This window comes from Poecilia mexicana, unplaced genomic scaffold, assembly GCF_051168715.1.
Source record: "Poecilia mexicana isolate PSO_F unplaced genomic scaffold, ASM5116871v1 scaffold_14, whole genome shotgun sequence".
Classification (NCBI taxonomy): Eukaryota; Metazoa; Chordata; class Actinopteri; order Cyprinodontiformes; family Poeciliidae; genus Poecilia; species Poecilia mexicana.
Window position 1 is genome coordinate 17,045,575 of NW_028263383.1, and position 19,625 is coordinate 17,065,199.

A 19,625-nucleotide genomic window follows, 5' to 3' on the forward strand; every position below is an offset into this window, starting at 1 on the left:
TGAAATACTAATTTAACAAGAGATTTCACAATCACTATCTTAAAAAGTAGGAGAAAAATACGTGCAAGTCATGCACTTCTTAGAGCCTTTCTGTTACTCATCACCTGTTTCTGTACAGTTCTCAACAAACCTCTTAAAGGGAAACAAAACCAACATCGCCATCCACACAGAAACTTGTTATACACATTCAGTGAGTCTACAAAAGTGTTTGTCTTATCGTTAACCTTCTTAACAATAAAGTAGATGATAAAGCTTTTGTTTGGAATTATGGTTGCAAATAAATATTTAATGTTAAGACATGTTGTATATGGTTTGAAGAAAGCAGCCTTTAGAAACTGAGGACCTACAGCTTTGGCAGTAGTTATCCTAACAAAGTGACAGAGTTTAAAATTGAGACAATGACATCACACCTTTTGTGTTAAATGTTTATTGATAAAAGTAAGTTTAATATGAAATTATAACATACATCAGTCAAGGACTGTATATTTTTGGAGTTACTCTATAAGTGCTTTCCCTCTAACATTTGTTAAGTAAAAAAAATAAAAATCACATCCATCATAACAGCTTCCCTTTGACCAACACACATTTCTCAATGTAAAAAAAAAAGGAAATATATATTTGTAAAACACATGTGTATAAAAAGTAACAACAGATGATTATTCAGTGATTGTTGGACGGATTTTATTAAATCACAGCTAAACAAGGGTGACTGCAGAATCGTACCAAACCCAAAACCCTGGATAGACAGGCTCGCTGAAGGAGGTCTTGAAGCGGTGGAGGAGGGACATGGTCTCCTTGACGGTGTAGAACGAGAGCGTGCCCCCGTCGTAATCCAGGAAGACCCCGATGCGGGAGGAGTAAGGCGCGTTGATCTCCGTCTGGTCCTTGTTGTGGCGGGCCGAGTAGCTGGAGTCGGAGCAGAACAGGCTCCATGACTTGCGGTTGTAGCCGATGCGGCAGCTGTCTCCGTAGCCTGCCCTCTTGATGCCTTTGTAGGTGACTCCGAGGGCGACGCCCTCACCGCTCCAGTCTACCTCCCAGTAATAGGCGCCTCCGGCGAGGTTCTCCTTACAGAGGACCTGGGGCAAGGAGTCGAACCTGGAGGGGTTGTCTCCATAATCTTGGGGGTCTCTCTTGAGAGCGGCCTTTTTATTCCCTCGAGACAAGTAGAGCTGTCTGTAGGCTGTGTTTGGGTCCAGAGTGAGCTCGCAAGCATCTAAGTGATTAAAAACAAACATTCACTTAGTAAGTGAAATTGTTTAACTTAAATTCCTTGGGGTTAAATATAAATGAGCAAACCAAAGTAAGCTTGAGGAAACCCTCACCAGTGCACCGCTAACTGTAACGTCCCAGAGGTTAGCAGAATCTAATTAGCATTTCCACCTCTGTTAGATGTTTAACAGAGGTGGAGCATGCTTTGCAGGGGGAAAAAAGCAGGAGACCCTCTGGCTGGACACACACAGAAACAGAAAAATCCCAGTGGTAAGATGTCACCTGCCTGCTGTGTACCTCCACCTCTGCAGGTCACAGTTGGTGGGACACCCGGTGGCCTCGCCTAGATCGGTCCGGCCTTTGATCTGGAATGCCAGAAGTAATGATACCGTTTGTGAGATTGATCACAAACAGAGGTTCGCTAAACAAAGACCATCTAAGAGATCACAGACCAAGGACCTGCGAGTCTCCAAGTCGGTCTTAAAAGATCTGGTTTACCCAAGCTTCTGAATGCCACGCTTCTAACTTCGATCAAAAGAATCAAAGTGGAACAGGGAGGGGCTCTGAAACTGAAACTCAGGTGAAAATCACACACCTCCTACAGTACCAGCATGCAAAAAAATATTTGCAAGGAATCTGCCCCAGTCTCTGTCACCTCTGTTGGACTTGCAGTTGTTTCTGATAATCAGATTTTGTGGTCAGCCACAGGGTCAGACAGAGAGACACTATTAGCATCTGATTTGCCTCATGCACTGTGCTGAGCAGAAGGAGAGGAAGCAGCGAAGCGTGTCACAGCAGAAACAGAGACTCACATCTCAAGAAGTCGTCCCTGTACTGAGGTTCCTGGACGGGTACGGCCTTGTACATCACGGCCTCTTCACCTGTTGAAGCGCACGTGGGAAAAGGAACAGAAAACATCTCACTTAGTCGAGGTCATTTCTGTCTGTGGTTGAGAACCAATGGCTTGACATTCCTCAGCAGGGTTAAACATTTAACCAGGCTGCAACTGAGTGGCCCAAGAATGGCCTCTGATTAAAATGATGTGCAAACAAACAGGACAGAAAATTGCCAGGAAGGTCTGACTTTCTAATAGGGTCAGTTCGGTTCGTAGTATATCGTCTGGTTAATGGGTCATCCGGAACATTAACAACGCGCTACGTCGGGTAGAACATTTTGTTGACTCACTTTTAATTGCCCGTTTCTTTTTGGGCTCATCCAGTTGACAGAAGGTCATTTTGTTCACTGCAAAATGAAAAGAATAAGAAGTTAGGCTCAGGGTTGAGTTAGGCAGGACTGTTGAGTGAAACTTGGAGGACTTGACTCTGTCTCACCTGTTGTGGCGACCTTCACCAGCTCGTCATTGCTGAATTCATTCAGGTGCTGCTTCATCTCGGAGACCGCCTTGGTCACAGAGCCGAAGGTGAAGTAGGGATTTACGGAGACTGAAGGCAACTCCTCAGCCTCTGTCTGGGCTATCAGCATGTGGTAACTCTACAAACCAAAATCGGCATCACTTTTGACATCAACTAGGGTCAGGGGTGGTTTAAGTACTTCTTTGGTGTTCTTGTTTTCTACCTGGATGAAGTGGATGTGGTCCTCAGTGCGGGACAGCTGGGTGATATGAGTGTCTCTCTTCTTCAAGTCGGCGATCTCGTGATTCAAACGCTCCATGTGGCCCTCTGCATTGTTGAGTGCAGCTCTCTTGTTTGACGATATCAGCTTGGCCATCTCCTGCTGCATCCTCTCTATGGAGCGCATCATGTCACTAAACATCTTCTCGCATTCCTGGAGCGCTCTCTGGGCCGAGTTCTACAGCGGGAGGCAGGAGGGGTTTTGTCATATAAATCATCTTTTTTTTTTTCCCCACAGTAAGCTGTCAGACGCTGTCATCACTATGTTCAGATGGAATGCTGTCAGGGGTGGCTGATTCAATGTTCCCGTCATTGTTTAGTGGTTAGTCTGGTCTTATCTGTCTGATAGATGATAGGGGTTACGAACCTTGAGTGAGTCCACAGCTTGTTTCAGCTCCTCCATCTGCTTGAGACGGTCATGAATCTTTTCCTGGATCTCAGCCTGGGTGGCGCCCAGACGTTGCTAAAAATTTAAACGAGAGAAATTGGAAATAATTATGAGGACAGTGCCACAAATGAGCTGCTAAGTCACAAATGCTAGACTTGCTGTTGCATACGGCTCTGAGCTGATTCTGGAAACTATCTTTGTGACCAATAGATAGTTTCAATATAGGAGTCTTGCTGTTTTTTCCGTCTGTTTAATCGTATTCATATTCTGCTCAACCTTGCATTACACAGTGAACTATTGTCCAAATTTGCACAAGTCTACATTATTAAATGCTTTGTCTTTAAGTAGAGTATGTTGTTGGATTATCAAGATATGAAAAAGTCAGTCTCCAACCAGTCTGGCATGTTTATTAGTTGTACTTATAGTCTACATACCTGCTCTTCAGCTCTTTCCTGCTCTGCTGACACCATGTCATGACCCTTATGCTCTTTCACCGTACACAGTACACAGATACACATCTGATCGGTGCGGCAGAACAGCTCCAAGCCTTTCTGATGCTGTGGGCAGATCTGCCTGTCTAGGTGGCCAATTTCGTCAACCAGTTTGTGCCTTTTGAAAGTGGCTGACTCAAAGTGGGGCTTAAGGTGCTTCTCGCAGTAGGAGGCCAGGCACATCAGGCAGGTCTTGATGGCTTTGTGCTTTTTGCCGATGCAGATGTCGCAGCCGACATCCTGGGGTCCGGCGTAGTTGTAATCCGGGGACGGCGGGGGTGGTGGAAAGGCCTCAGAGTTGCGTTGGATGGTGGAGTGCCGGGAGCCTCCCATGCGCCTCGGAGTGGGCCTCTTGTTGTAACTCACCCTGCACTCAGGGCAGATATATGAGCCGGTGTGGTCTGCATGGTCCCAGTAGGTCTTTAGGCAGATGGAGCAGAAGATGTGTCCGCACGGGATGGACACAGGATCCCTGAGATATTCCTTACAGAGGTAGCAGCTGTCCTGATCGGAAGACATGGCGTAGGAAACTTTCGTATGCCGAGAAGATGCTACGGAGAGAGAAGCCGACTTGTGTCAGCACAGTGGCAAAGTGATCCTACAGGCAGTGCAAGCACAAGTTTTATAGAGTAAACAGAGGGAGGCTAAACTGGTTAAGCCGAAACCAGTAAAACATGGGCGGGGTAAGAAACAGGAACAAGTGAATGTGTCCAACTCTTACACAGTGCAGAGAGAATGAATGAAATGTGTGATCAAAAGATATAAATGCTGTTCTTGAGTGATGGACCACAAAAAATGGAGTCTTTCAATGATTTATTATTACAAAAATAAGACCACCTTAGGTGAAGAGATAACAAAGTAAGAAATGCAGACAGAGTAAGAAATTTGGAACTTGATTAAATTGAATCAAATTTCCTTGTTACGAAAATATCAGCAAAAGGATGAAAACAAACATTTATACGTAACTGAGATAAAGTGCTAAGAAAACCACAGGTGTGTCTACGCTGAAGTGGACTTCAGTAGGTTAGTACCTGGAATGAATGCTGTCATGTCATGCACTGATATTTACTGGAATCAGAGTGCAAACAACATGACCTCTTTACGAGAGCCGATTTTCTGCTCTTTGATGGATGATTTTACAACTCAGTGACAACAGTAGAAACAAACTACACTGAACTAGTTGCTCCTTGTAATGACAGCTAATTTAAATAAATAACCTCTATATCAATGACTAGCTCATTGTTTCTCAACCAATTTAGTACCACTTTAAATTTGAGAGTACAATAATATTTAGATTTGTACGTTTATTTGGAAAATTACCTGTTCCCCTGGTGTCGGAAACCCGAGTGAGAGATTTCTCTCTAACCTTGATCTTGAAATCCAAACCAATATGGATGAAAGTTAGTGATAAACAGTTCATTTGCACTTCTGGCAATCTGCGTCCCAGTAAAACATTAACATAATTTAGTGAAGGTGTTCCCCCAGTGTTAGAAGGTATTGTTACTGTATTTTCCGGACTATAATGCGCACCTCACTATAAGCCGCACCCATAAAGTTTTTTTTTTTTTAAAACTGGAAACGTACATATATAAGCCGCACTGGGCTATAAGCCGCTGGTATCTCCGCCGCTCTCGGTTTTCCACAAGGACGCAGCCCTCCGTCTCCAACGCCGAGTTTTCGTGCAGCAGCTATCGATCTCTACTGCCAGATCGATGGCCTTCAACTTAAAAACTGCATCATATGAACTTCTTCGTGTTGTTTCCATGATGAGGGGGTATGAGTTTGAAGAAATTTTTCCGTCGTGCCTGCTGTTAGCATGTGCTTGTTCTAAATGAAAACGGGCGCGTTCTTCTTTGATTTCCAATGTTGACTTCCAATGATTCACTTCCTGCTAAAGCGCCCCCTGGTGGTTGAAGAAAAATCCACAGAAAAACCACACCGGGCTATAGCCGCATGGTTCAAAGCGTGGGGAAAACAGTAGAGGATTACAGTCCAAAAAATACGGTAATTGCAGTTTGCGTTGCTACTGAGGACATCAAATAGAAAATCCCAGTTTGTTTTAGGACTGGAGCATGGTTATGTTGGGTTTCATGTAACCGTTAGCACAATCACAATTAGCATGTATAATACGAAAGCCAGAACTTCTGCCCATTTTGTCATGTTTTATCATGACATCATATCATCTATGTATTTTGGGGGGACTTTGAGTGATGGATTCCCACAAAGCAGTGCATATCTGTGAAGTGAATGGAAGATAACACAGGATTCCTGGCAAGCCAAGCTAGTCCGATTTTGATTTACAAAAACACTTAAAACCTATGGGAGATTTTGCTTCCACTCCCTACATGCGCTACTTTATGTTCATCTGTCACATAAAACCCAAATCAAATGTAGTCAAGATTTCAGAAATAGCTGACATGAATACCTTTAGAAGGTACTGTTGTCTTCTTCAGTCAGTGTGATGCTGACCTTCACCCCGTCTGAAGCCAGTTAATCATCAACTCTTTCAGTACTGATTTCCCTTGACAGGAAGCCCCCTGGTTTCTACTATTCACCTCTTAAGCTTGATCTTTATTTTTGCTTGAAGCAATTAAAATCCAAGATAAGTGTAAATAAAAAAATAAAAAAAAGCCCTGCTTTTGCATGTTAAAAACTCCTGTGTATATAATTCATCTCACAGAGTGAGCACACCTCCCAGTCAAGATGGAGTTTCAGTGCCGTTGAGATGGAGCAAGGAATGCAACTACACTTGATAGCCCAGATAACAGGAGGGCCAGGAAAGCTTGCTTAAAAGATTCCATTGTGTTTGGGCCAGCGGGGCCTGAGCAGAGTGCCAAGCATTATATAGGGTCTGTTGTGTGTCAAACAACAGGAACCGCAGCTGACATCTAAAACCAAACGAAGCCGATTATTTCACTGAGAATTCATCTCTATAATTGGGATTAATGGTGAACATTAATTTGTTTTTTCGTGAAATTCAATTCTGTAATTTGTAAATGTTAATTTGTTTGGACTGATTATGTTTTACATAACTAACCCCTGATAAATATTAGCTTTGTAAGGCGGTAGCACAGTTTAGTCTGAGTTTAGGCTTCATGGCAGTAGTTAGTAGTCTGTTGGGATTGCATACATTTCATGTATAAATTAGTTGAGCTACATTCGCTGATTGCAAATTAACTTTCAATGCATGACATTAACACAAGTCAGCTCTGACATCTCACACGGATCAGCTGCACTCAGTCAGGGAGTGCCAGTAGGAGTGGAGGATGTTATTGTTCTGCAGCGTTATTTGGTTTGGATGACCCTGAGTTTCTGAGCAAAATGCTGTTTTTTTTCTCACCGAGACACTCCCTGATCCAAATATTCACACCTAATATGTTTTCGGTTTGTCCTTCTCTCAGCAATTTTCAACCAAAATGTGGACTTTGTTCTCATAAAAAAAATAAATTAATAATAATAATAATAATAATAATAATAATAATAAATTTTTACAGAGTAGGGAGGAAAAAAGAAAAAAAAAGCCTCGCTGCGATTTCCTCATGAGAGATATCTTAGCCATGCCAAGTATTTTATCTCATCTTTTGGACATTTTGTCTTAGTCGTATCAAACAGAAATATTTTAAGACAAGAAAAATGTTTCTCTGAGATAAAAAGAAGCAAATGACTTCCTTACATAAGGTCTTCTCTGTGCTGGCATGGGTGTGTCCCAGAACACGCTTCCCTTCAGTTGTTTTCGGACAAAAGCTCGGAGGTGGCCTTCCTTTGAAGTTTTCACTCTGGCCGCTGAATATCTGGCCAAATCAGAATCCATATATCATGTCGTAATCCATTTCAGATGCAGAAAGACCAACACTAAGTATTTTTCACTTACTCCACGTCTTTGCTTCTACGTATTAGACGTCAATCCTGAATTTGGGAATATGGAAGTGCTGCTTTGGGTTTGGTCCAGTTTCCTCACTCACTTAAATGTTGTGAATTAGCCAAAATAAGACATAAAACCCCGTTCCAAGCAGTTCCAAACTGTTTAAACTTCCGAACTTGTCTCATTGTTTTGCTATTTACTAAATAATACAATTCTCGTAATAAATATACAATATAAAGGATGTAGTAGCTCTTTGACAAAAGTAGCATACTCATGCTTTTTTGTTGAAGGAAGCAGAAAGTTTCCATTTAACTTGAGTTCAGTCCAAGGTCAGTGGCGGCCTGGGCGTTCGTCTTCTGCAGCGGAGTGAGTGCAGGGGAGGACAAACAGTGTTTGATCAAAGGGGAAGAAAAGGGATACAATTTACGGAGGACGAGCAAGAAAAACTGAAAACAGATGGCACCCTTTTTGGTTTTCGATACATGTGTAAAAACTGAAAAGGATTCAGGCGAGGTCCTAATACGAGTTAGAGGATCCCTTTTGAATGTATTTTTAGGCAGCAGCTCAAACATTACGCATACTTGAGAGATAAATCTACAAAGATATTAAAACAAGAATTGTGGACGTCCACAAGTCTGGCACAAATTCCCTGAAAGTGCTGCGTTCATCTGATCATGAAATTATGTGCAAGTATACTCAGCCCTTACAGACCCTTAGAAAATTTGTGGGAAGAGCTGAAAAGGTGCGTCCGTGAGCGAGGTGGACAACAAACCTCACCCAGTTCCACCGGTTCTGTCAGAAGGAATGGGCCAAAAAAAATTCCTGCAAGCTATTGTGAGGATCTTGTGAAAAGAAACCAAAACTGTTTGACAGAAGTAATGCAATGCAAAGGCATTTCTGACACGTAGTAAGGAGGGGAAAAAAATGCAAACTTCTGAATTTAAATAAATGTTTTAAATATTCTCTTAAAAAATATATATAATCATTCTGGCATTTAATCAATAGAAATAATTCTTTGTAATCTAAAACATGACACATCTAGTGTCAAAAAGGTGTTGTGCATTTTTCATAATCATCTTGTTTCAGCTGCATGTTCTTGAAGAGGCCGCATTTCTTTTAAACACGCTACGGACCTGAAGCAGTTCCCTCCACAGACAGGCTGTTCAATCTGTGAGCACAGACTGTTTGGTTTCCTCGTGAGGAAGGAAGGAAAACTGGCTTATCAGAAACCTGGCCAAATATGGAGAGGTGAAACTACCAAGTGGATGACATAAAGCAACATTTGAGTGGTGAGGAGGCGATTTTTACTCGGTTGAATCCATATTAGAGTTTTGGATCGCTCCGAGTCAGTGAGAAAATTTGATATACCTTTTTTAAAAAAAAAAAAAAAAACTAATTGAATCTGTTTCTGTTGTGCATTAATGGTGTGAGAGTAAACACTTAATAGCATGTCAGCATGAGGGGAAGGCTAATAGATTAGACTTTTTGTGAAATACTAAGGAAATGTCATCAGACACCTCTCGCTCAAAATCAGGGTCTCCAGGTGGATTTTTACCACCATCTTGTGTTAAATAATAAAATGTGAGTCAGGGTGACAGGAACTTTTTTTTTTTAACTGCAGAACATGTGACATAACCTGAATGAAACGGGCAGCGTAACACAGAAACCATCCATTGCAACACACCTGGATGTGACAGGAATGCTGTTTGTGTTGTGTAATTGTGTGTAATCATACCTGCGTGTTTCCATTGTCCACGTCAAGCATAACTCTTTCTCTTTCTGCTGCCCAGCATATACCACACACACACACACACACACACACACACACACACACACACACACACACACGCACACACACACACACACACACACCTCTACAGTCATACTTGGCTCCACGGAGCGACCAGACAGGTCAGACCGGTCGCAGTGTAAATATTCCATCTCTGAATTTCATAGCAAGTTACATGACTTTTCTTCTTTTTTTTTTTTAAATAATTGCTACTCTTGTTTAAAAAAAACACAAAAAACGAGAGTAGCAATTATTTTTCTGAAAGATTCTTGTTGGGTCGTTTGAGCTCAGAGTGTCTGTGTTTGTTTATTGGGTGGTTCCCCCCCGGCCACCAGCCTCCCTGAAATTTCTACAGTACCTCAGGCTGCTTTAATGTTTGTCGAACTATAACCGGTGTAAGACAATGGCGATTCTGTGTGACAACAATAGGTGGAAATGCAGCTGCCGGGACGTGTGTGCGCAACGCAGCCACAGATGAGCCTCATGAGGAATTCGGGAAGAGAGGAAGCTGCTGGGAGAAAGGAAACGTTTTCCTTCCCCTCCCCGACTAAATGTGGCAGATTTTGTTTTTCGCAGTTCATTCATTCTCCTTCCATTGCTCTCATCTCCACTTTGTTTTGTTTTTTCCCCTCTCGCTCGCATCTTGCTCAACTTTCTTATCTGAGCTGGGCAGGGCTCCATGTACTCACGGCAGAGGGGGGGAGGGGCCTCGCCTGCTTTCAATCAATAACCTCTGGAATTTAGAAATACAAGTAGATCCTGTCCCTGGCAGGCTGTACCACACCGTTGAGGGCGGGCTCTCTCGCACACTCAGCGAACGCTCTATCCACTTCTGGCACTCTCTCCGTCTGTTTTCTACAGGTCTGACCGGCTTTGGAGCACCGTCACTATGGCCGACCACACGTCTCCTGATTATTTCAGCTGCTCCCTGTGTCAGAGTCTCCTCAGGGACCCTGTGGCCATCCCCTGCGGCCACAGCTTCTGCATGGACTGCATCGACGGCTACTGGAACGAAGCGGACTACACCGGGATCTACATCTGTCCCCAGTGCAAGATCACGTTCACCCAGAGGCCCGTGCTGCGACCCAATGCCACCCTCTCCATGGTGGCCGAGAAGATCAAGAAGAGCGGCCTGAACGTCAACCTGAGCGCGTCGCAGGCGAATGTCTACGCGGGGACCAACGACGTGCCCTGTGACTTCTGCACAGGGAAGAAACTCAAGGCAGTCAAGTCGTGCCTGAATTGCCTGGCGTCGTACTGCGAGAAGCACCTGAGGCCGCACTACGAGTCGGCCACGTTCAAGAGGCACAAGCTGGTGGACGAGCTGGGGAACCTGGACAGGAAGATCTGCCCGCAGCACCAGAAGTCCCTGGAGCTCTTCTGCCGGACGGACCAGATGTGCATCTGTGCCATCTGCACCGTCAGCGAACACAGAGGCCACGACATCGTGTCCGCCGAGGCAGAGAGGGGCGAGAAGCAGGTAGGACGTTCTGCTTTGGTAGAAAGCTCTATGTGGTCTCGTTCGGCTCCATGGTGATTGATGAAGTCAAACTTTGTGTGTTCTCTTGAGTGAAAGTAAGCAGGGTATTATGTTTTCCGTTTTCACCCCAGCCTCCTGGAATTGCTGCTTGGACTTTGACCCATTTCACCAATGCTATCAGCTTCCCTGGCCAGCATTCAGGGCCGCCAAAACAAACCCAGCTCTCTGATTAGCCCAGGGGGCGGGGGGGTGTGTCTTAAACTTCTCACCACAACCCCACGTACACACTCACTCATTCACTCACACACCTTCCTAAAAACCAGGGATAAACACACAGAAACCGCAGCCTTGCCTTTCGCGCAGTCGGTTCCCACCTGTGGGAGTGGGGCCTGCGACGGGACTGGAATGTCAGGGAGTGAAGGCAGACAACACCTCGCTTCAATCTCACTTTGGCATTGAGTAGCGCAGTGACTCACGGGATGACACGGCCTGTAAAACAATGTGGGGCAGATAAGAGTTGTCAGCAGATACTGCAGTGGGAAGATGTTCCACTGTGTGACAGATACACAGTAGGAGAGGTTTAATAGCAGGCAGGGAATATATATATATTTAGCCCATGGTGAAGTAATTGCAACATCTACAACCACGGGCTGCCTGGCTTCCCTCATGCAAAGATTTACAACCTGATTCTCACCCCCCCCCCCCCCCGTCTTCTTATGTTATCCCCCTCCCTTCCTAGATTCCCCACATTCCTCAAGCTTATCTTGGAGAGAATGGGGCCGGCGGGTTTGAGTAAAAGCTGAATTAGAAACCTCCTATTCTACCACCGTGCACCTTGAAACGTCTCCTTAGTCGTAGTTTCGCATTCCTGACATGACCGGAATTCCTCCACAGACCTTTTTTTTTTCTCTCCCCTCTCCTCCCTCTGAGATAAAAGCGGGCCGCGTTAAGAAGCTTCTTTGAGGGAAGTTTTGTCCAGCCTGCCAAAGGGCCTCCCCAGATATATTCTCTGATGAGAAAGAATGCCAGTCCTGATCCAGCCTTTATCCACCGCACTGCAAGAACTCCTGATATCTGTCCCAATCTGAGTTAATATCACTTGTTTTGAGTTCTTTACTGCAACATTGCATGATGCAATAAAGGAGGATAATAGTGCAGTTATCAGAGTGGGAGGGAGTGCCTATAAAGAACTGTAGCATAGAGGATAAATTTGTAATCCTCCTTTATTTTCCAGAAACTGTTGGGAGTTTCCCAAGCTGAGATTAAGCAAAAATGCCAGGAAAGGGTAAAGGAGCTGGAGGAACTCAAGACTGCTGTGGATTCACTTAAGGTAGAGTGTACTTCTTCTTTTATTTTTGCACAATAATTTTACAGTTTGGACCAAATCTCACCTGAAAACTATTTTTCCTTGCAGAACTCAGCCCAGAGGGCCATGGTGGAGAGCCAGAAGATGTTTGAGGACATGATTCGCTCCATCGAGAGGATGAGGTCGGAGGTGACCAAGCTGATCGGCATCAACGAGAAGGCGGCTTTCAACCAGGCCGAAGCTTTGATCGAGCGACTGGAGCAGGAGATCGACGAGCTCAAGAAGAAGGAGACTGGCCTCAAGCAGCTCTACAGCACCGAAGACCACATCCATTTTCTGCAGGTGCGACGCACTTTTTATTTATTTATTTTATCCAGATTTTGACCGAGATCTCTGAGCGAATTGGTTGAGACGTTCTCGCTTGCCTCCTCCTCCCACCAGAACTTTAACTACCTGTGCACGCCGACCGATGATGGCTTCATTCCTAAGGTCACCGTCAACCCCGACTTCTCCTTTGCCGCCGTCAGGAAGGCTGTGGCGGAGATCAAGGAGCGCCTCGAGGAATTCGGCAGGGAGGAGCTGCTCAAGATTTCCAAAACAGGTCGGATCTCAGTGACTGAAACATTTACACAAAGACTCGAAAACAGCTGTGTTTTTAGACCCCGTTTGCTGTTTTTACAGTGAATGAGGTCCCGGTCTACACGACGGAGAGCCGGACATTGGACAGAAGAAGCAGAGGTGAGCACTGTCATAGGTTAATTATTATTTAGTTTGATGTTATCATGTCTGTGAGCTGTAGCACGTAAACTGCACAACTGGTGCTCCATAAATGAACATACAGGCTTTGGAAAAAAATATCCACTCCCATTGAGCTACTTCACAAATCGCAAATCCACTCGGATTTTATGCGTTTCAGTTTACAATGCAGAGATCCACAGCTCATGTTGGAGCATTTGTCGCCATGGCAGCCGTTAGTCATGCACAAATCAGGCCTTCCGACAAAAGAAAGCCTTTGTTGAAGGAAAGCTGTAAGAAGTTGTCTTTGCAATTTGCCACAAGCCATGCCAAGGAGGCAGCCAGTATGCAAAGGAAGGTCCTCTGGTCGGACAGAGCTAAGATAGCCTCAACACAGTGTTCCCGCTTATGAAACATGGTGGTGGCAGCGTCATCCTGGAAACTACTAACTGTAATATCAGGGGTCCCCAAACTTTTTCCTGCGAGGGCCACATAGCTGTTCCTTTCTGTGGTCGGGGGCCGGTCTTAGTTTTTGGAGAAAGAAACCTTACGAAATTCTTGTCAACGGGGGGGGGGGGGGCTGTTCTGTCTTTGAAACTGTTGAGCGGGGGGTGGGGGGACACATTCGCGCTTTTTTAGATAGATTTTTACCCAGAATGCAAATGGAAAAAACCGTGAGTGAAACGGTGACTGGGACTGACTAGTATATATTCCATTGAGGGAAAGTTACTTTTACATCTGCTCAAGCCCCCTGGTGGTTGAAGAAAAATCCACATATAAACCAGAAAATACAATATATGAAAAAAAACACTGAATGCTCTCTGGTATGAGCAGGCGGGCCGGATCCGGCATTGTTCAGGGGGCCGGACCAAATGACATGGCGGGCCAGATCCGGCCCACGGGCCGTAGTTTGGGGACCCCTGGTAATATGATAATCTGTAAAAAAAAAAAAAAAAAACTTAACTTCTCGACCTCCTCTCAGTGCTACGATTGCAGTCTAAAGAAATGAACCGCTCCTGGTGAAAAACAACCAATCAGAGTCAGGTGTAGTGTCTTAGCGCTGTCAGTCAACCTCGTGTATGTGCTGCTACATGTGCTAATGGTGAAGCAGCAACTTACCATTTCAGGAAAACTGTTTATCTGCCGTCAATGGTGGCCATGCTGACTAGCCTGAGAATTCACCAAGCTCTGCTGTCGGAAGGAAGCTGTAGCATGGCAGAAAAAAGGAGGATGTGAGCAGCGCGTATACAAGCATAGTTTACAGCACTAAAACTCTGATTGGTTGTTTCTAACGTAGCTGTGTATTTCTGTAGAGAGCACTGGAAGAAGGCAGAGGAACAAAATTTTTTTTTACAGACTATCTGTCTCATACTATAATGTCACGTCATAGTAACAGTTTTAACAAATATGTAAAAAAAACAGATATGTTTATAAGAGTTACATACTGCAGATTTAAAAGTCATTTGCTCTGACTGAGCTAGTCAGAGCAAATGGGGACAGTGGCTGATTTTCAGGTCTTCCGTGACAGATTACATGTTTGTCATGTGAATATCAGCCAACTGCTGAGCTTCCAAAATTAAGGAAATCTGGGTCAATTCATCGTTGCACCCCTGGATCAAATATGTTTCAGAAAACCCAGTCAAAATTGAGGTTTAAAACTAATTTATAATCTGTTACCAAACATAAAAATGTTTACAGATCCAATCCGACTGAGATTCAGCTATTTTTCACTTTATATGCAAAGCTTGTAGAGACATACCCCCAAAAGACCTCCAGTTGTACTGAGAGCAAACAGTGGTTCAACAAGTAATGATTAAGGGGTTGATACAGGCACTTCACTCATAAAATGGAGGTGCATTGTTGTGTTAATATTGGTATCAAAGCACATCAGCAAAGCATCAGAGGCATTTGAGTGGGTGTGTGATGCTCAGAGTGACTCACCAGTGTTTTTTGGTCCTCAGGTAAAGAAATGATGGTGGACAATACTCCTCCTCCAGAGCCAAAGACCAGAGCTGATTTTATCAAATGTAAGAACCTCCTACATTTTTTTTTGTCTGAATCTTGCTGCCAGTCTGATTCCAATGAGGAATCTGTTGAAAATGTCGGCTCTCCTCATTCAGACTTCTGCCAGCTGAAGCTGGACCCCATCACCGCCTACAAAGAGCTCTACATCTCCGAGGGCAGCAGGAAGGTCATCCGCACCAGAGACCTGCAGCCCTACAGCGACAGCCCGGAGAGGTTCGACAGCTTCGCTCAGGTGCTGTGCCGCGAGGCGCTGTCCGGCGGTCGCTTCTACTGGGAAATCGAGTGGAGCGGGGAGTTCTCCATTGGCGTGGCCTACCGGAGCATCAGCCGGAAGGGCAAGGGCTCGCTGTGCCTGCTGGGATACAACGACAAGTCCTGGAGCCTCCTCTGCTCCGACACGGGATACTCCGCCTGGCACAACCGGGTGGACAAAGCCGTCAACGGGCCGCACTCACCAAGGATAGGGGTGTACCTGGACCACACGGCGGGGGTGCTGGCATTTTACAGCATAGGCAGCAGCTCCATGACGCTCCTGCACAGGTTTCAGACCACGTTTGTGGAGCCCGTCTATCCGGGCTTCGGAGTCGGAACGTCTGTGAAGATCTGCAACGTCAAGTGAACTCTGAAGTCTTGAGCGTCCCTCTGAACAAATCCACATGTTGTGTTTTATCTAGCATACAGCATCGAAGTGTGTATTTTTTACAGGAATGTATAATTATAGCAAAACCACATTAATGGAGTTCTACTAGTTATGTTTAAAGGAGGATGTGTTTTTTTTTTTTTTTGTTTTTTGTTCGTTTTTAACTCAACACCATCGCTTAGCATATTAGATTTGACACTGGGCTGTTAAATCACATTTTAAACATGGCTTACTGAATCAATATTGAAATGCAAAGTCAACATGTGGAGCAGCTTATATAACTTTACAATGTGCTAGTGAAGTAAACATAACCAGGAAGGTGACATTTATTACACACAATCCGCAAATAGCTTCTCCCTCACATCTATTACGCATAATTTACACCGTAATCAGCTCCAGCTGTTTAATCGAAACCTATGTGAGACCTGTTATATTTTATAATTGTGTGATTTTTATTTTATTTTATTTTATTTTTTTCAAACGCATGAGTTCTATAGTAAAAATTGTTTTGGTTTTATTCTTTTAGTACATTCAGAAGAGTGCTTCATCGTCATTTCATTTTTTTGTTCCCTGTTATTTGATAATGTTTGCATTGATTCAGAGCCCTGAAAGTTTATTTTCACTTGAACTAACTCCTATTTAATTTTCTGTAAGTTTTCCAGCATAATTATATAATTAATATGAAAACTTTTTGTAAAAAAAAAATGAATAAAAGGCATTGATGGTTCTAAATGAAGAACTAAATACATGATGTGTTATTGGTGATTGTATATCAAATACTATACACACAATGCTAAAAATTAAATGGACTCAAGCACAATGAAAAAAAAACTTCTAGAATTTTGCAATGTCAAAATTTGTATTTTTACTTAAATGTGCTTAGAAGTTTGATTTTTTTTTTTTTTTTTTTGTCCAATTTTTCTAATCTGACCAATCTAGTTTTCTAATCTGAGTTGTATTACTTTATTAGCATTCGGTGAAGATCTTTAAACTGAATCGGTTTTAAAGACTGACCCTTGAAGTCTGGCAATACTTCGAACGCCCCCTGCTGCTCGGGAGAAGAAAGCGCACTAAAATAATATTTTTATTAAGTAAAGCTTAGTCGGTAACGGATCCAATCATAGCATCAGATTTCAAAGTTTTGGAAGTTTCCCTATACTGCTTAATTATGTGCAAAAAGAACAAACTAAAGGCTCTAGTCACTGTAAAAGTAAAATAAACTGTTAACTGTTGAGTCTTATGAGGATCTAATAAAAATAATCTATCAGGTTTTATAAATACTTAAATTTAATATCAAGAGTTAAAAAGATAATACTTTAGATTTGATGTTTCTGTGATCATTGTCCAGTTGCATGGCCCAGTTTGGGACTAAGCTATATCTTTATTCCATATAACTATATTTTCAAAAGTAACTTGTATGATAAATACATCCATAACAATTTATTAGTTCCTAAAACAGTAAATTGAGCATAGAACGCTCAAAAGGGAAAAAAATAAAATAAACATACTTTTACTCTTATATTCTTTAATTTTGAAACAAAGATTTTATAGTAGAACAACAGGTAAATTGGTGAGCAAATTACGTTAAAGCATGTCCATAAACACAAGAGGCAACACGTTTGAAACAAACAATAGATAACAGCTTATTAGTTCTTAGAACAGTAAGTTGAGCATAGAACGCTCAAAAGGGGGGGGAAAAAAATAAAGATCAGTCCAAAAATATCAGAATTTGTAGCCAATCAGACCGCGTTTGCCAAAGCACTCTCCGATGTAGAACCACAGCATAATTTCAGTGGCCACCACTCCATTCCTCATAATTTCCTGAAACACAAAAGTTGTATTCATAAACAAGGCAGCCATGCAGTTAAGGTTCAACTACACATGATTATGGCTCGTAGGTGTTTTGTTGTATTATTTAGGATGAAATGACTGGGGGGGAAGAAAATACAGAGATACTCCACTTGAATATTTTCACTTTTTCCAAAAAGTAACCACAATTTAACTTTTATATTTTTGAAAAATGTAAAAGTTCGAAATGACAGTAAAAAAAATTTTTTAAAAACATTGTAAAGAACCAGCTACATGTTATTTTCTATCTTTAATGCACAATAACTTGTGGAAACAGTGCACTCTCCATTATCTCAGTGTTATTGACCATCAGATAGCTCTCTTAATACAATGCATGAAGTCCTAAAATCCAGTCACTGCAGACCCATGTGCCAATTCAGGACATTAACATTTTCATTAATTAACATATTCTGGGACTTCAGCTGGATGAACTGATTTCAGCTGTGGGTATTTTTTCTGTGTCGAACTGGCTGGGCTTAAAAATATTAATGTAAAGAATGTACAGAAACTAAAGAGCAACAGCGCAAAAAAAACAAACAAAAAACAAAAAACAACAGAAAAAGTAGATAAAGAAGATGTCATTTGATTAATCAAATTCTAAAATAAAGCTGTTGTATCGTTCCTTTAAAAGAAACTGCTTCGACATGGACGTCCCATGCAGATTTTGCTACGGCCTCGATAAAGACACCTAAATAGGTTTGTTGCCATGGTTCTTACGCACCCCGACAGTGATCCGATTGAGGCGGAAAATGTTGAGCAGGCTTGCAGCTCCCAAAACGGCTCTGGGGAGCTCGAGAGGGGTCGGGGGTACCAGCTCAACCCGAGCATAATACCAGAAGGTTTCTAGATGAGGTTTGGAAAAGGTGACAGCGGCTGTAGGGAGAGACATACGTCCCGGTCAGCTCAGGCCTCTAACGGTGATGTAGTTTGAATCGCGGCGTTGCTAGGCAACATTAACGGTTCAGCTTACTGTCTGCTGTTCAATAAAAGGAAACAACTGGAGTTATTATGCAGATAAACCACAATTTAACGGGTTAAAACAACAAGGGCAATGATAAATTAGTATCCAATAACTGTATTATAAGATAGAAACACTTAATCTAATATCCACTTCATTCATCTGAAGGCTAGGTCAACATAGCATCACCCTCGTTGATCCGTTGAAGGCTTGTTAAGGAAGATTTAACAACTTATATCCGTCCTATAATAAATTTAAATTGCAGAAACAAAAATAACTCACCATCAACAAGAATAGGTACTTTAGCACCCAGTTTCTGCACAATCTGTGACATGTTGGGGCGTTTGTAGACGTTAAGTATCCCCCGTTTCGGCTAGGCCACTGAATGTCACCTCCAGTTGAAACGCCACTGACTCCAGCTGACCACGCTGCCGCCTGTAGAGAAACCGTTTACCTCTCATTGCTGCCATCTTCTGGACGTAAAATGTTCCTACAGTGTTTGGCCTCTTTCCATTTCCAGTATTGGTGGCTTGTTTAAAAAAAAAACCCTGTAGTAACACGTTTCATTGCTCAGTTGATTTTTTTTAAGACTTGTTGAAATGTTTATTTACTTTTGATGACGTCTCCACTATTATTCACAACGTGAAAAACAAACAAACAAAAAATTGTCCTTGTGATTCTTGAACATTTTGCACAAGTCGAGAAATATGTATGTTCTGAATCTATTTAAATGGAGTACCTAATTCAACAATACACACACACAAAACTAAATCATGGTTTAATTTGCACATAAAAGTTTTAAGCAAAAAAAAAAGGATGAAAATGATACACAAAAATAACAGCGCACCAATAACTTTTAAAGTAAATTGCGTACATGTGAGCATCTCTAATCAGGGGCCTACATTGGTCCTGTAAAACTGGTACTGACCCCTGTTACAGTCTTTGTGATGAAAAGTTAACACCAAATCAGTTTCTAATGCTGGAAAAGATCTCTGACCTTCTCGATTCTATGCTCACAATAAATTAAAAAATTACGCACTAGCACTTTTAACTTCAGCTGAGATAAGATGAGATAAGATTACAGATTTCAACCGCTGAAGTCGGACAAGAGATTATTTTACCAGATCCAAAGTTAAATGATGACTTTGAAAAGGTGGAAGTAGTTAAACGTGGGGAAAAAAATTAGTTAATAATATATTGATTAGTCAATAATATAATAATAAATTAGTCAATAATATATATATATATATATATTGTCAT

The 19,625-nt window shown here is 42.6% G+C and overlaps 3 protein-coding genes across 3 annotated transcripts; 1 reads left to right on the forward strand and 2 right to left on the reverse strand.

Moving 5' to 3' along the window:
- Positions 1-411: 411 nt before the first annotated feature.
- Positions 412-4,325, reverse strand: ftr83 (finTRIM family, member 83). Its single transcript, XM_014989875.2, has 7 exons — positions 3,666-4,325; positions 3,211-3,306; positions 2,788-3,021; positions 2,544-2,703; positions 2,398-2,454; positions 2,025-2,093; positions 412-1,216 (listed from the first exon to the last, which is right to left on the reverse strand). Exons 1-7 carry the CDS (start codon positions 4,239-4,241, stop codon positions 696-698), a joined length of 1,713 nt encoding a protein of 570 aa, XP_014845361.1. The 5' UTR covers positions 4,242-4,325; the 3' UTR covers positions 412-695.
- Positions 4,326-9,639: 5,314 nt separating this feature from the next.
- Positions 9,640-16,307, forward strand: ftr82 (finTRIM family, member 82). The gene is made up of 7 exons (XM_014989873.2): positions 9,640-10,853; positions 12,088-12,183; positions 12,268-12,501; positions 12,601-12,760; positions 12,841-12,897; positions 14,856-14,921; positions 15,015-16,307. Exons 1-7 carry the CDS (start codon positions 10,263-10,265, stop codon positions 15,536-15,538), a joined length of 1,728 nt encoding a protein of 575 aa, XP_014845359.2. The 5' UTR covers positions 9,640-10,262; the 3' UTR covers positions 15,539-16,307.
- A 760-nt stretch (positions 16,308-17,067) lies between these two features.
- Positions 17,068-19,499, reverse strand: atp5mg (ATP synthase membrane subunit g). Its single transcript, XM_014989877.2, has 3 exons — positions 18,648-19,499; positions 18,129-18,280; positions 17,068-17,380 (listed from the first exon to the last, which is right to left on the reverse strand). The coding sequence occupies exons 1-3, from the start codon at positions 18,697-18,699 to the stop codon at positions 17,282-17,284; spliced, it is 303 nt and encodes a 100-aa protein (XP_014845363.1). The 5' UTR covers positions 18,700-19,499; the 3' UTR covers positions 17,068-17,281.
- Between the last annotated feature and the right edge of the window lie 126 nt (positions 19,500-19,625).

What these genes read in the sequence shown, in the direction of transcription:
- atp5mg (XM_014989877.2), bottom strand. Translation starts at nt 18,699, where the DNA reads ATGTCACAGATTGTGCAGAAACTGGGTGCTAAAGTACCTATTCTTGTT. An exon ending in AGTACCTATTCTTGTTGATG is followed by an intron (nt 18,281 to 18,647) that starts GTGAGTTATTTT and finishes CTCTCCCTACAG; the next exon opens with CCGCTGTCACCTTTTCCAAA. An exon ending in TCAATCGGATCACTGTCGGG is followed by an intron (nt 17,381 to 18,128) that starts GTGCGTAAGAAC and finishes TTTGTGTTTCAG; the next exon opens with GAAATTATGAGGAATGGAGT.
- ftr82 (XM_014989873.2), top strand. Translation starts at nt 10,263, where the DNA reads ATGGCCGACCACACGTCTCCTGATTATTTCAGCTGCTCCCTGTGTCAG. An exon ending in CAGAGAGGGGCGAGAAGCAG is followed by an intron (nt 10,854 to 12,087) that starts GTAGGACGTTCT and finishes TTTATTTTCCAG; the next exon opens with AAACTGTTGGGAGTTTCCCA. An exon ending in CAGAGCTGATTTTATCAAAT is followed by an intron (nt 14,922 to 15,014) that starts GTAAGAACCTCC and finishes CTCCTCATTCAG; the next exon opens with ACTTCTGCCAGCTGAAGCTG.
- ftr83 (XM_014989875.2), bottom strand. Translation starts at nt 4,241, where the DNA reads ATGTCTTCCGATCAGGACAGCTGCTACCTCTGTAAGGAATATCTCAGG. An exon ending in ACCACATCCACTTCATCCAG is followed by an intron (nt 2,704 to 2,787) that starts GTAGAAAACAAG and finishes TTTGGTTTGTAG; the next exon opens with AGTTACCACATGCTGATAGC. An exon ending in CAGGGACGACTTCTTGAGAT is followed by an intron (nt 1,217 to 2,024) that starts GTGAGTCTCTGT and finishes TTAATCACTTAG; the next exon opens with ATGCTTGCGAGCTCACTCTG.